The 16,871-nt window shown below is 37.0% G+C and overlaps 1 protein-coding gene across 2 annotated transcripts in view; it reads left to right on the forward strand.

Moving 5' to 3' along the window:
• LOC145672035 (uncharacterized) overlaps positions 1-16,871 on the forward strand; it is a 99,609-nt gene that overhangs the window by 70,638 nt on the left and 12,100 nt on the right. For both annotated transcript variants that reach the window (XM_081741240.1, XM_081741241.1), the window contains exons 7-8: positions 7,127-7,212; positions 12,152-12,336. In XM_081741240.1, coding sequence (XP_081597366.1) covers positions 7,127-7,212; positions 12,152-12,336 — 271 coding nt within the window. The remainder of the gene's footprint in view (positions 1-7,126; positions 7,213-12,151; positions 12,337-16,871) is intronic.

The following is a 16,871-nucleotide window of genomic DNA, read 5'->3' on the forward strand; positions in this document are numbered from 1 at the left end:
ATTATTATAACTAGTTGTTCCGCTTGCGTCCTTGGTCGCTGTACACTGGGGTTAAAATCTTGCTTAATTATACGTATCAAAATAAATGAACCCAAAGAATGCATTAAGGGGATCTTATACCTTTTACCACTGGTTTCTCAGTCCCCATAAGATAACATGTAAATTTTACTTCATGAATATCTAACGAAATATGGTACATAACAACTTAAAATCTTCCATATGAATAGAGAAAATCAGTAGAAATTAAGTAGTTGTTTCAATTTCACGCTTAATGACGTAGATCGCGAGTAATGAACATTTTTTGGTAACATTGTAGTGGACTATATATTACATAGTGGTTGAATGTATCTGCTCTAATTTGGTCTTCACGAACAGATGTGCTGCTGACAGACAGGGATTTTCCTCCCCCTCTCAAGTCCTTTTCCAATGAGTGTGGTAGAACGCTCCGGAATGCCACCCTCATCCTATTTGTTTCCTTCGTTTCTGCAGAGCAGGTAGGTTTTCTTGTAAATGCCAGAAAGAAAGAACATGACAATTTGAACTCTGCTTCTTACGATTTCCTGCTGCTGCATTAATTAGTTCCAACTTTATAATAGCACTGCCTCAACTGTAAAAAATATACTGTGGGTAGTAGGATCAACAGTTCGATACAGATCATGGCTGAAATTTAGCGTTCCTTTGCAGCACTAAGTTTGTATGAGACATTTACATGAATACAAAATATATCCCTCTAGTGACTGGGATTTGAAATTCGGGTAGTTACTCCACTTTCTGGCAACATTATTCAAATTTTCAGGAAGTAATGAAGAAATCAACTTTATTTCAAGACCCACTCAACAGACACGATGAACTGAAACCCATGAACCAAATTGCCTGTGAATAAACATACGTAAGTAACATTTCAAAAATACAGCAGCTCTTCCCGTTGGTATAGTGCTGATTTGGGAGCACGAATCTCGGGTTCGATACCCGGTGGAAGAGCCTTGAAATTTCATTGCGTTACTAAGGATACGGATCCCACTGAAGGCTCCGTAATCACCAGTCTCTTACAAAACTGGTGCAGAAAGGGAAGCTAAACTCTAAACCCACAAAGCCAACCAAGCTAATAAAGGACGGACGCAGTAATATCACCATAATTTAGACTACGTAGGCGATTTTATAATGTTTCAGACTATGGTCATAAATATAAGTAGAACTAGGGCTTCGAACATTTCTGGTTCTTGTTACTCGAAAGTAAGTGTAATATATACACATGGTGTTAGGAAATAACTTTGGGAAGTGAATCCTCACGCGTAAACGTGAAAAAGCCTATAGACCAATCTTGGTACACAAAAGCGTTATTTCAGAGATACAGTCCGCAGAAAGTTAGTTGTAATGGTACAAAAAAGAAATAACTAGAGAGCGCAATGTTGGATAAGTGATTATTTTCAGCCTAGATTCTAGTGGATATAGGAAGTGTGTCAGTCTTCCAGGATTCTCCAGGAAAGGGGTCGCATTTTCTTGTACCTCTAAAAATAAGAGTAGTTTCGTGAAGGGTGAAAATTAGCGTGGGAAAGATTTTCTCGGATTCAAAACGTCTCCAACAGATTTTGTTTATGTTTCATACTTCAATTTTGTATTTACAACCCTATACTGTGTTGTGTTTTTAGAAAAAAAAAAAAAAAAAAAAAAAACAACAACAACAAAAAAAAGTATTTCAGTCTTGGGCTGAGTTCTTTTCTGACTATATATATCAAGACCCAGGCCATTCTGTTTGTAACCTGACAATATAGAGTAACTCATTTGTCCTACAAAGAATCCACGGGGTAGTTTACTCTTGGAAATAAGTTTCGATTTTCTAAAAATCATGACCCAGACAACTTTGTTAAATAAATATTTTATTAATAACCGCAAACCGGTCCAACTCGAGGTCAAAGGTCAACTAGCTCTTTTCGCAAGACTTTCATTACAAAAATGTGTAAACGCTTACAGAATTTTATTGAAGATTATATATGTAACATAATTGGTTGTCATAGAATAGCATAATGGAAGGTTTTATACTTCCAGCTTTATCTAACTTAGCTCTAACCTAATCTATCTTAGGCTCTTATCTATTTCTTAACTGTAACTGTATGAACCAAATAATCTCTCAGATGTTTACAGTTTCTTATCGATTATTACAAATCTAAAGTAGATTTAACTTCATGCAAATAATTTTATATATTAGTTTCCATAACTCACAATCCCTTGTTCAGACGCGCTACTCGGTTTGGCTTACGAGGAAACGGTCCCAAGTGTAAACAACCGATTTGGCTGTGGTTCGGATATCTGTTACGGAAGACCAAAGTAGGAGACAAATATTTTGGCGTTTGGGCCCATACGCAGAAATTTCCGAAATACAGAACCCCAATGTATCTCAACATGTTATAACTAGGAAGCGAACTAAGTTACATGTACACAACCGATTTGGCTGGGGTCCGGATATGTGTAACGGGAGACCAAAGCAGGAGACACGTATTTTGGCGTTTGGGCCCATGCGCAGAAATTTCCGAAATACGGGGCCCCAAAGTGTCTCTACATGTTATAACTAGGAAGCGAATGACGTTACTTGTACACAACCGATTTGGCTGGGGTCCGAATATGTGTTACGGGAGACAAGTATTTTGTCGTTTGGGCCCATACGAAGAAATTTCCAAAATACGGGGCCCCAAAGTGGCCCTACATGCTACAACTAGGAATTATTCGACATTCCCTGTATATTCGACATCCCTTTTTGTGAGATCTAACAACAAACCTAAGTCTCATACTTTCGGATATATTGCAACATATTCCCACCCAAGCCAACATTCTGTACCAGTAACGTCATTCGCATCCTAGTTATGGCATGTAGGGCCACTTTGGGGCCCCGTATTTCGGAAATTTCTGCGTATGGGTCCAAACGCGAAAATACGTGTCTTCCTACTTTGGTCTCCCGTAATACATATCCGGACCCCAGCGAAATCGGTTGTGTACAAGTAACGACATTCGCTTCCTAGTTATAGCATGTAGGGCCACTTTGGGGCCCCGTATTTCGGAAATTTTTGCGTATGGGCCCAAACGCCAAAATACGTGTCTCCTACTTTGGTCTCCCGTAACACATATCCGGACCCCAGCCAAATCGGTTGTGTACAAGTAACGTCATTCGCTTCCTAGTTATAACATGTAGGGCCACTTTGGGGCCCCGTATTTCGGACATTTTTGCGTATGGGCCCAAACGCCAAAATACGTGTCTCCTACTTTGGTCTCCCGTAACACATATCCGGACCCCAGCCAAATCGGTTGTGTACAAGTAACGTCATTCGCTTCCTAGTTATAACATGTAGGGCCACTTTGGGGCCCCGTATTTCGGAAATTTTTGCGTATGGGCCCAAACGCCAAAATACGTGTCTCCTACTTTGGTCTCCCGTAACACATATCCGGACCTCAGCCAAATCGGTTGTTTACACTTGGGACCGTTTCCTCGTTAGTCAATCTTGAACAGTGCTGAATGGGCAGACAAGTAAATAATTTGTGCTCTACTGGTAACTAGTTTACGTATGACATCGAGTTTGACTTATTTTATGGTTTAAAAAATAGAGGCCACGATTATCCATAAGGTAAAGAAAATGGTTCAAAAACAAGTAGCAGTAGCACGTGTACACCACGCAAAGGAGTTTGGTTTCTGTGGTACGATATTTTCACAATTAATATTGAAACTGGAAATTGTAGTAAATTTCTAACACTTCCGTTTTTAGTAGAGAGACTAGACTAGAGACGAAATAGATTCTTGTGACGCCTAATTGATTGCAGAAAACCGGTTTTGTTGTCTATTACAGTTTTTATTCTATAGCTATCACCGTTAAAACCGGAAGTGGTTGATTTCTATCTCTTTTGGTTTGAATAGAGGCTTAAGACTGAAGATAGTAGTTATTTTTAGAACGCTGAATAGAAAGTAAACCGCTTCTTGATTTTACCATTCCTGTTCTATGGAGATCATTACTGAAACTGAAAGTGATTAATTCCTACGACTTCACGTTTCAATTGAAGATCAAAAGAGGAGATGAAAGGTAGACTTGAGACGCTTGAGAGCTATTCGATTGGAAGAAACCGCTTTCATCTATTTTTTTACTGTTTTTGCTCTACGTAGATCAATATTTATTGAAACCAGAAATTATAGTTAATTTGAATCATTTTCGGTTTCAGTAGAGAGTTAATAATAGAGATTAAATGTGTTCTTACGAAGCACAAAACCGGATCTCACTACATATTACCGTTTTCGATTTATGGTGATCAATGATCAAACCGGAAATGGTTTATTTAAACTACTTCCGGTTTGAGTACATGATTTTAATAACAAACTCCATTTCTGACTCTTGACTCTATATTTTGCCCAATTTTGGTGATGATCTAGGAAGTGGTTCTTTAGTTTTTTTTTTTTTTTTTTTTTTTTTTTTGTCACACACACGGACAGTGATTTCGGGTATGGTAAATATATAAAGGAGTTTTGGTAAACCAAACTAGTTATTTAAAAAAAAAAGGAAAACTTGTTTTCTGCCACCCCTGCATACAATTAATTCGTTCTAACCGCAGAAATATCATACTGTGATGAATAATATAAAAAGAGAAGAAACCAATCCATCCAGACAACAAAACAAATAGGCAAATAAGAAACATGTAGACTTTCTTTGGTTGTATAGTACTATAGTTGTCAGTGGCAGAGGTGAAAGCAGTGGCAGAGAGAATCTGTCAGCTTGAAGCAACAAAAGATGTAGAAAAGTAATCGGAATCATATGTTCGATACTGAGATTTCAAAGATCATTATCTTTGTTCTAAAGTTGCCGTCGTAAAGTTTTTGGAACTCAGTTGGGAAATAAGGGTGGGGGGTGGGAAGGGAAACTGCTCAAGGCGTAAATGATTATGAAAATGGAGGTGGTGGACATGAGTTTCGCTTTTCAAATTGCTACAATGCATCCCTTCCCAGCATGTGTTCTTTAAAGAATGTCACCCGTAGTAGTTTATGAGGTATGAAAGTGGTCTTTTGATCCTTTATCTGAAGTAATGATTCCGTCATTACGGAAGTAATTATTACAATTAATCTAAGTTATTGAGTTTAAAATTGAGATAACCACCTCCTTTGTATTGCTCTTTTGCATTCGTATAGAAAATTGCAAGTTTCTAGGCGCAGTATTTTGTAAGATATTTATGAATAAAATTTTACATGTCACCTTATGGAGATTCTGAAGCTTGTGATGATGGGTAGAATCCCCTTAAATATTTATTTTTAGGTCTACATCCATGAACAATAGAAGATAAATTATATCTGTACCAGATTAATGCAGTTAGGTTAATGGTTGGCTAAACTTGCGGTTACATAGATATTAGGGCTTAATTTTAAATACGTCACCTATTCTGTTTTGAAATAATTAAATTTAAAAAAATACAGTTTTAAAATTCCAATTAAATCATCACAATAGTTTTATGTCTGCACAGTTTAGCACCCAATAGCGCAGCTAGTGGAATCTATTGGCGTGACTGTTTATTATTTGGATTAGCGTGGTACACATACTGAGACGTTTACCGTTCATTATTAAGACCTTTATTATTATTATTACATTTTTAGCAAATATATAGTGTGTCCGAATGAATAACTCGAGAACGAATAGTAATAGAATGGTCTGATTTTGTTTATCGAATAAAGGAAGTATAGAATTTCATGCCCAGCAGACAATTGCAAGCAATAAGACTTCATATGTCACCATTACTCGTCAGCAAAATGGCGTCCTTTACTGTTCGTCAGAAACTTTTGGTTCGCAGAATGCACGTCTCCTGTACCCGTACAGAGAAGATTTAGACAACAATACGGACAGGAACCATCAGATCGTCATCGCACAAATGTTGGAAACTAGAGATTTTGTGCACCAGATAAAAGTTCAAGATTTGGATCATCCAGGGTGGATTGATTTAAATCAAATTCCGAAACAAATTAATTTAATGTGAAAATAAGTAAAATCCTGTTTCTGTTCTGTTATTTCAATTATGGAAGACAATACTCATAATACAATAAAACTCCGATGTATGTAGAGCACAGTATGAAAACGAGGGCCATGCAGAGGATGATAATGGAAAATCCCGTTTTGAACGAATAACAAGGGAATCCTGCTTTCTTCTCTTCGAGGGAAATCATTATGGACGTTTAGGATGAAAATTCTTTTGTGTGCACGTCTGTTTGTTTGTTCCAAGATAATAGGGGCGTAGAAGAGTCCGATTCTCTCTCCGAAACTTCTTCTGATTCTGATTATTATTATTATTATTATTATTATTATTATTATTATTATTATTATTATTATTATTATTATGATTTTTATAACCTTAGAAGAAATTTATATATTTATTTGTATTTCGTGCTGCAAGCTAGTTCCATTTTTTTAAAATTAGCCCCTGCCAAATATCAGTAACTTTTGTGGAAAAAAAGTGTCATGTTAATAAACATTGCTGTATTTTTCCTTAATTCTTAAGAAACATTGCTATGGGATTGAAGTAGGGTAACGATTAAGGATCAATTCAAAATTTAACCCCAATACTTTCACGTAAATGGCATAACTAACATTTAATACTAATTCGTAATGTTTTTTCTATAGTTAGCGACTTGGATTATACGAGGAGAAAGGTTTGATTTAAATTAAAAAAAAAAAATCAACAAATATGGTGATCTAAGACAAAGAATTATCGATGCTTGTGGATCAGTGGCACCTCAAATGTTATTGAACACCTGGAAAGAGGCTGAGTGCCACTTTGAATGTTTGCCGAACAACAAAAGGGCCACATGTGGAGGTGCAATGAGATTAATTGAATGATATTTTGTGCTAAAAATGAAATTCTATCCTTTTCTCTTTCAAAAAAAAAAAAAAAAAAAAAAAAAAAAAAAAAAAAAAAAAAAAAAAAACAAGATGATAATATCACTATTTGTTCTCGAGTTATTCAGATTTCTTATTTGTGTATTTTCATCTAGACACACTGTATTATCTCTGAATCTGTTAATCCTTTAAATGATAGCAGCGTTATATAATGTGAAAGAAATCCAAAGTAGATCTTTTTTAATAACATATGTTTCTTTTTTGTTACTTTTCAGGAGCACTGGGGGACTCGAAGCTGAAATAGCTGAACGAAACAGATGGATTGAAAATGAACGAAAAAAATTAACGGATAGTGTTAATGGTTAGTTAACTCTTCGAATGTCTTCAATAATATAGTGTTTTTGCCTTAACATCAACATACAGAATACTTATTCACTAAATGTTTCAGAAACAACGTCTATTGTTTATAAATCACATACAATTAGAGGTGAAAGGATGATGAAACAAAAAGTGTGACAAGAAAGTATCAGAAGTGTATTGAATGGAGCGTTTTGTTTGCCTCAGAAGGCTCCCTGTCGTGGTGCTCTGGTTGATCTCACAAAAAATTTAAACGGGAAAGTATGCCATCTGATGCGTCATCGAAAACGAACAACTTTTGTAGAAAAAAAAATGTTTGTGTAGTGCAACAGCTTCAAAAACCCGAAGGGAGCTTTCTCTTTTTGGCATTGTAATACAGTTAAATGGTGGGCATCCCATAAATGTTGCTCCACCCGTAAAACCTTTTTCATACAAAAATGGTTTATTTCTCCGTGATATTTTCAATGATGTATGAGATCGCATACTTTCCTGTAGCTCCCCCTTCTCCAGGGTAAAATGAGAATTGAGTCCGTACTTTTATTTTGCAGCAAGGAAATGGAGTCTGTCTTTGGGTCAGAATCTTTACTCCATATCTAAACTTCATCTCTCTTCGCTCTTGCAATCCAGCAGTTTAATTAATGGCACACAATTTGTATTTCGCGTTAAATAATTGTAATTTTGTTAAGTAATTGTAATTTTGTTGAGTATTTGGCATTGTAATGTTGTTTTATTGTTATGTATTGTGTTTTATTTGTTAAGGCATGCAGCAAGAGTGAGAAAGTAGTCTTTTACATCGTCTACTCTCGTTCTTTAAAATCATATGTCCTTTAGAAAATCTATATGCATTCCCACTGTTATTCGATCTGACACTTGCAGCAGGCAAGCATGAGATTAATTCAGCTTCACTGCTTATGACATTTTCTGCAACAACATCAGAATAACAGTATTGTCTACTCAGCATTAAGTTTTGTTGCTCCTTCGTGGCTAAGCGGTTAGCGTACGCGCCTTTGGCGTGGGAGACCCTGCTTCGATTCCCGGCGGAAGCTCATGTGGTTCGGATTCCACGTTAATCAGTAGGTCCATGTCTCAAATAGCCTCTCTGTTGAACGGGACGTTAAACTCAAAATCAACTCAACTCAACTCAACATAAAGTTTTATTATTTTTAAAAATGGCACTATGTCATATTATTATATATTTCTGTTCTACATATTAAATGAAAACTTACAATACCACATTTCTTATTCAGTGTTACAAACTAAGGACGCTACATCATCGCAGACATTTAAATTTTGGAGGCTTCTATAGGAATAATATTGTAAAGTTGTACTTATGCATAGGTAGAGCTAAATTATACACAGGAACGTTTTCTTGTACTACCGAATTTTATTAAAAGAAACCTTCTTATTATAAATGGTATAATATAAAATCACTTTAATATAAACTATTTACTAATACTGGGTAAAGAGAGGTATCCCAAGGCCCGAGCAGCTTAAGGAAGGATCTCCACAGAGCTCTGAAGCAAGCTAGGTGGTGTGAATTTAGGATCCCCAATGTTCCACGCAAGCAGAGGGGGGGGGGAGGGGTTAAGAGTCACAGAGCTCTACTCAAGGTGGGTAACTGAGGTTAGGAGTCCCAACAGAGTTCCGAGCAAGCTAAGTGAATAGGAAAGGAAGTCTATAGCTCCGGGTAAGCTAAAGGCTTTGGGTTAGATTCCTGTCAAAACTCCAGACAAGCTGAGAAAGTGGAAGTGACCATCCCAAGACTGATAGTGGTTGCTGAGGTCCTCTTTGTTTTTATAGCTGCAACAGTGTAGCGGTGGCGTTGGTGGTCCTTGTTTGTCACATGACCCGTGGTGTCGCTGGTGTTCTGTCGTTTGCCACTGTGGTAAGTCGTAACTTTATGGTGGACAAACACTGTGTGCGTGGGTTTTCTCGGGGTCCTCCCGTTTCCTCCCACTTTCTTCATTCTGCCATTTCATTCATTACCGTCTCATCACCGCCTCCTTTAGCCTAAGTGGCTCCACGTAGCGTAGTCGCTAACGCTCTCGCCTTCGGTGTGAGCGGTCCCGGGTTCGATTCCCGATGGGAGCATTCGGTCGAAAAAGTGTAAAACGCTTTTTCAGGTCAGCCACCCTGAATGAGGTTTTCCTGGGTTTTTCTCATTCACACCAGGCAAATGCCGGGGTGGTACCTAATTTATAGGTCCCAGGCCGCTTTCTTCCTTCCCTTTCCCCGGATTGTGTGCTCGCCGAGGGACGTCATCTCTCAAAAAGTGACGGGCTAAATGGCCATAAGATGCCCAGAGCCCAGAAATCTAAATCCTAAATCCTAGTCTTTTAGCCTAACCGGCATAACCGTGGGACGTAAAACTCAAAGATTTCATTTCATTTTTTGTAATAAATCGTAATGGGACACACACGGCTCATATTTATAAATATGAGCGCTTGTTAGTTGTTAGTAAATAGAGACATGTATGGGATATTATAATATGCAAGTGAGACGGACAGTGCGATGCACGTCCGAAATACCTTTGTATCGGATGCTTAATCATGATATGACGTATTTCAAATGAATAGGAACAAAGTTATAAAGAATTGCAAATTTGCCTTTTTACAAAAGGATTTATTTCGAAGTTCTTAGATAAGTATCATTTCTAATTACGTAGAAGGTTTTCGAAAGGCAAAGATCATAATGTCGTTTTGTAGCAATTCGATATCTCAAACCATTTCAGAGATACGAAAAAACATGATTAGGGGTAGCTACACTGCTTAAAATGGCGTATTCCTGGGAAAGTTTTGTAATGATTACGGTTAGGATTTCGTTGATTTTTCATTTTTATTTCTCTGATGAATACAAACATTGCTCATTACGATATAATTTTGTATCATTAAAAATTAAGTGATTTAAAACATATTTGTGGTTAATTTTTTTTTTAATACCAAATTTTGTTTATGAGTAGGGTAGCCATAAAGTTTTCAGCTGAAAACGGGACAGATTGAGGCTTTATAAAAATCATGAGAAACCTGTTTTACTGACTTTTGCAGTGTTGCCAACTCACAACTAACACCCTCGCCCACCAGTGCCAAGCTGCCAGCATCTCTCACCATGCCCGAAGGAAATTTGACGTTAAAAAATTTCACGTTTAAATTTCCTCTACCTATATACAATTTACTTATAATGACTATATTTTTAGAGACGTAAGAATGAATATGAAAATTGGCTATAAAATGGCTAGGAGTGAAAAGAATGTGGCTAGGATTGCTGCTGGTGCTGAATTAGCAACCCTGAATTTTTAGGACTATCTTTGTTTTTATCAGCGCCGTGATATAAGAGCTCTCCCTCCTCCCTCTCTCTTTGGTACAGGGCGGGGTCAAGTAATTCGATACTTATAAAAAAGGGAAGACACGTTGAAGTTTGTTCAACAAACAAGCAACTGCTAAAACTTCTGCTGCCCTCGGGCAGTACTGCGAACTATGAATTATCTTTAATGTAGGGAATTTCAGTTCAATTCTTGCCTGTTTGTTATTATTAATATCTTTACTAGGAGTAAAAGTACTGGGTTTGTTATTTACTTCTTTCACTTGCACAAAACGGGACAAATACTGCTTTTTTCCGTCTACTGATGGGACGGCCGGGACACGCCCCTAAAACGGGACTTATGGTCGCCCTATTTATAAGTTTTTTTTTTCATTTTGGCATATTTACGACATTTTTAGCATTTTTTCATTATTTTAACTGCATATCTTCTGAAAGTTCACTGATTTTTTTAAAAAATGAAACAATATTTTCTATTTTCTAAATTCATTTCATCTGAAGAAAAGAACAGACAGAGCTTTTCCGTCTTCGAATTCTGTATTGTTGAAAGCTATAATGGTTATATGGATCATATCTTCTCTTCCTCTTCGCTCTTCGAGGCGTTGACCTTCCATTATGTATATGTTTTTAGATCATTTGTGAGCTTTATTAATGGGTGAGGCAGGTAATTGTGTATAGCATGCAGTTTTGTAATTGCAAAACACTTAAAGTTAAGGAAAGTACATCTTCGAAATTAAATCGTTTTGTTTGTGAATTTGGTGGTGGTAAAATTTCTGCCACGAATGGCTCTATTTTCTAATGCAAGATGTGTGACATATAGTAGTTGCAACTGAAGGAAAATTTTATCGTGTGAAGGATGTGCACAGGGTGAAACATAAGCTTAGGCTTAAGCTAAGTTCGAACGAGAAAACAACGCAACGATTCCTTGAGCAGTGTGGTACATCGCATTATTCTGAGTTTTACGAAGATTGTGTGAGTCATTTGTAAGTTCGTTCTAATTCATTCGTAATATTGGGGGCACGGTGGTTCAGTGGTAGAGCGCTTACGTCTGGTGCGTGAGGTCCCTGGTTTGATCCCAGGCCGTGTTTGTGGTGGACAACATGAGTTTTCATAGGATATCCCCTTTCCTTCTACATTGTCGTTCCGTCAATTCCTCTATCATTGTTCACTTACCTTAATCATTGTCCCCCTTAGACTAAAGGTCATAATTCGTGGACGTTAAATTCAAATATTTCATTCTATTTTTCATTTGAAGTATGTTACAACGTGACCATAGTATTAGACAGTAAGATAACTTTGCATTGTCCCAACCGTCTCACTTATGTTATTATTATTGTAGAAGCCTCCAAAATTAGGATTTTTGTGAATGTTTGTGATACTGTATAGTTCTAAGCTTGACACTGAATAATAAATGGGGTATTGTAGGTTTTCGTTTAATACATATAATTGAAATGTGTGGTAATTTGACGCAATGCTATTAAAAAAAAAAATGATGTTGTGTTAATAACGGTGAGGCATGTCAAACAGTTCCCCCTCTCGATATTTTCATCGTAGAAAATTTCAGTGTTTTTTAATGAATTAGTTTCAAAGTTACAAAGAGAGTTATATATATATATATATGCTTACAGCCTTGCTAAGACGACGTGAGAGGTATCAGGCTGAAAGAAGGGCTAAGGAAGCCGCTGCAGCGACTGGAAACACTACTCCCGTAGTTAAACAGAAAGAAGAGTCCAACACATCGAAAGAAGAGCTACCAACGAGCGATTCATCAGTATCAGATTCTCCTTCAAGTACAGAAACATCAGGCAATGAGGTAAACATGATTTTTCTTCTGTAATCTTTTAGTGGTAGTACGAGGTAGGTTGAGATACTTGTGAAATTGTCATTGCAGCATTCAAAACGCCATAGTGTATCTGGCATCACTTGCAACAAGTTCAAAATGGCCGTCACTGAGCAGGTATCAAATATTAAAATAGATAATAAGTTTTATGTTTTCTTGCAGAGGCATTAATATTATTTAAGAAAGCACACAGAAAAGAGGGAATTAAAAGAAATCGCAAATTTATAAGTGATAACACGACATTGCAAAGACAGTTAGTAAAATAAATTAATCCTGAAAAGGATAATTACCTCAGAATCAAATAGTTTATTTGATAATTTAAAAAAAAATGAAAAGAAATTAAATCTTTTACGTTCCACAGTTATGCCGGTTAGGCTAAAAGAGACGGTGATGATGAGAAATGAATTGAATAGTGGAATTAAGAAAGTGGAAGGAAACGGGAGAACCTCGAGAAAATCCGCACACACAATGTTTGTCTACCACAAAGTTAACTTGGTGCGGTCTGGGATCTAACCAGGTACCCTACCGGAGGTGAACGCTCTACGACTGAGCCACCGCGGTCCCATTTGATAATTTGAATTCCTTGTTGAGTATTCTTAAAAATGTATTTAGGTATTTTATTCATAGTAACTTTAGGAAGCTACTAGTAAATATAGTTTTATCAAAATAGAATTAGTTTTGCATTTATCACGCTATTTTTGCACATATTACTGCAAAAATAATGACATTTGAAATGTAGGCCCTACGCTAGAGTGGGCTGAAAAAGGAAAAAAAAATAAACTTTTCCGATTCGTAGATAAGTAGTGCGGGAAAGATGCCATTGGTGGCATTAAGTTCACACGTAAAATTTGAGGTTTTTAGGTCATCTCTTTGATTTGCTGAAAGTGCTTTGAAATTTCTTTAAAACGCTCATTTTTATTTATTTATTTATTTTTTTTTTATCATATATCATTTTTTCCTTTAACTGTATTCATTCATGTTCATTCATGTGTAGTGTTCCAAATGCCTAAATAAGCTCTGATTAACTGCAGGGAGATTCTTGATAGAGTTTATAATGTCAATCAGTTATAATTCTTTATTGGAGCCACATACAGACTTGGTTAATGTGATTATACTGCAAACACTTCAAGTTTAACTCACGTAGTGAGTAGTTGCGGAGTTGACCACAGACGACATCACTGGTCAGTCGTTGAAAATGGAGACTTTCACTGATGCGGAAAGAGCTAAGTACGTTTTTTGGTTTAAAGAAACGAAGTCAGCAGCGAGTGTACAGCGTAAGTTTCGCACAAAATACGACATGGAACCACCAAGCAGACCAACAGTGTACAAATAGTACCAGACATTTGTTGAAATAGGTTACACTATACGACACACAAAGGCTCCAGGGCGCTCACCCGTGACTGACGATGTGGTGGAAGCAGTTAGGGAGAGTTTTGTCCGCAATCCTCGAAAATCTACACGACGTGCATCACAAGAAACTGGTATCCCTCAGACCACTGTTTGGCGTGTATTACGTAGACGTTTGTCCACGAAGCCATACAGACTGTCCTTGATTCAAGCACTGAGTGAAGCGGATAAACATACCCGACATAAATTCTGTGTTACCATGTTGGATCCCATTAGTGGTGATGAGTCATTCTTGAACAATGTGGTATTCAGTGACGAATCAACTTTTTACCTTTCCGGCCGAGTCAACACACACAGTTGTCGTATTTGGGGCACGGAAAATCCACATGTGCACGTGGAGCTGTTCGAGACAGCCCCAAAGTGAACGTGTTTTGCGCAGTTTTCAGAGCAAAGGCGTATGGACCATTCTTCTTTGCTGAGAGCACCATCACCGGCATCGCCGGCATCGGGATGTATCCAGGATAACCGCAGGTGCACACATTGAGCCATAATGGATTTGTCAAAAAAAAAAAAAAAAAAAAAAAAAAAAAAAAAAAAAAAAAAAAAAAAAAAAACTTGAAGTGTTTTGCAGTATAATGACATATAAACCAAGTCTGTATGTGGTTCCAATAAAGAATTATAACTGATTGAAGTTGTAAACCTTATCAAGAATCACCTTGTATTCTTTAGAGGCTATGTATCTTCTAAATTAGCTGACTTTTTGTTCTTTTTTTATCGTCTCATTGCGTATAAATAGGTAAAACTTGTGTTTTATTTCGATCTCCCGCCGGCTTCTTTCTTTTGTTTGTTAGGGACCGCGGTGGCTCAGTGGTAGAGCGTTCAGCTTTGGTGCTTGGAGTCCCGGATTCGATCCCAGCCCCCGCCAAGTGAACTTTGTGGTGGACAAACACCCTGTGCGTGGGTTTTCTCGGGGTTCTCCCGTTTCCTCCCACTTTCTTCATTCTACCATTTCATTCATCACTCATCATCACCGTCTCCTTTAGCCTCACCGGCATAACGTGGGATGTAAAACTCAAATATTTCATTTCATTTCTTTTCTTTTGTCTGCTAATGTTCCGCGCAACAGCTTGAGCTGACTAAATGAACGCATTATTATCCTGCAATCTGGCACATTGTCCTGAAGCAACATACGGACCATGGGATTTACATGGTTTCCTATAATGACGATATAACAACAAGCATTGACGCAACTGTAAGCGTCAGAATAGGAGCCACTGGAAACCAGGATATTGCAGCTCACAGCATCGCAGAGCCTCCGAAGGCATTGCGGATCACACGCTTCTTTGGGGATATGTCCGCACAAAAAAGCTAGCCCGTGGTTTGAAATAAGGTAAACGATGATTCATCCGACCATATCACACGTTTCTAGTCATCAGCTATAAAATAAACTAAATTTTATAATAGACTGAAGGGGAAGTAATTCTACAATTATATGTACACTCATGTCCAAAATTATTGTCGCATGTTTATAAATATATTGTTCTAGGAATATAATTTGATAACGAATTCGCCCGCTATTTCTTATAACGTTAGTATGTATAATCGGCAAAGACATGTATGTGGCAAATTTCATGTCAAAAGAGCAGTAAATAGGAACAATAAAACGAAAATAAAATTTTCTTGTCCATTTAGCAACATTTTATTTTACTCATTGTAATTTTCGAATTTATAATTCTTATCCTATGAAATTTACCACAAATATACATTTCCCGATTATACACATAGCATCAATATTATAAGTACCCTTCAAAATCATATCAAATTATACTCTCACAAGAAGACAGTTATAGATATGCGACAATAATTTTGGACATGAGTGTACATTAACTTTGAACAATTTTGAAAAATTTTGGGAAATCTGTACGAGTATCTTTCACATTGTGAAGTAAGAGTCTGACTGAGATAATAGGGGTGGCCCTGCGTAGCGTAGTCGCTAACGCTCTCGCCTTCGATGCGAGCGGTCCCGGCTTCGATTCCCGGTGGGGTCACTCGGTCGAAAAAGTGTAATACGCTTTTTCAGGCCAGCCACCCTGAATAAGGTTTTCCTGGGTTTTGCTCATTCACACCAGGCAAATGCCGGGGTGGTACCTAATTTATAGATCCCAAAGCCGCTTCTTTCCTTCCCCAATCCTTTCTTCCTTCTCTTTCCCCGGATTGTGTGCTCACCGAGGGACGCCATTCCTCAAATCGTGAAGGGTTAAATGGCCTTAGATGCCGAAGGTCCAGAAATCTAAAATCCTAAATCCTGAGATAAGCCAGATAAAGCAAAGTTTAAAAACGAAATAGGAAGCAAGATTTTAAGATTTTTTTTTTTTTTTTTTTAGAAAAAGGAAAAAAAATCATAATTCCTAATTCAAATTCCTAACAATGAACTATTTCACACCTGAAAATAAGTAATATTTTCTAATCAGGTCACTGTCATATAGACACGCATGGTTCTCTCATACACCAAGTTATTCATAATGCTTGGAATAATAAATACTCAGCTTATAGCTACTTCAAGCATGCTTGAAACTTCGATTATTTTGAAGTATGGCATTTATTCTCGCATGACTAAAGGCTGTAATTTTGAAGTATGGGCATTTAGTCATGCGAGAATAAATAAATTAAAAAAAAAAAAAAAAAAAAACTACTTCAAACTTCCTTACTAGTCATCAGACTGATCTTAGAAGTCAGGTAAATTAGAAAGTGTCAGAAAAATACTTTAAAATGTACCGAAAGTGAGCGAAGTCTATATTTCACTGAAGAGGCTGGGAACGTTTATAGTTGCCCTTAGAACATGTGAGGAACACTGCAAGAAATCAAGATAGATTCAAAATTATGAGAAATAGGCTGAAAGAAAAATATCTTTAAAAATTAAGAGGTTTCAGCAGCGCCCAAATGTGTTAAAATTTCCTTAATAATCGTTTGTGTATAATTATTATTTGGTACTAATATTTTATTATATTCCAAATAGAGGAAGTTTCACTCATAACTAGCTGAACCTTCGCTCTCTACACAGTGCATCATTCACATATGAGCATGAATCTCATTGTCATTCCTCACAACATCTGTACATGTCAATTTACAGACACTAGTGAAGGACATCTTAATAAAAATCG

The sequence above is a fragment of the Thermobia domestica genome, chromosome 15, assembly GCF_964235325.1.
Source record: "Thermobia domestica chromosome 15, izTheDome1.hap1.1, whole genome shotgun sequence".
In the NCBI taxonomy this organism is placed as follows: Eukaryota; Metazoa; Arthropoda; class Insecta; order Zygentoma; family Lepismatidae; genus Thermobia; species Thermobia domestica.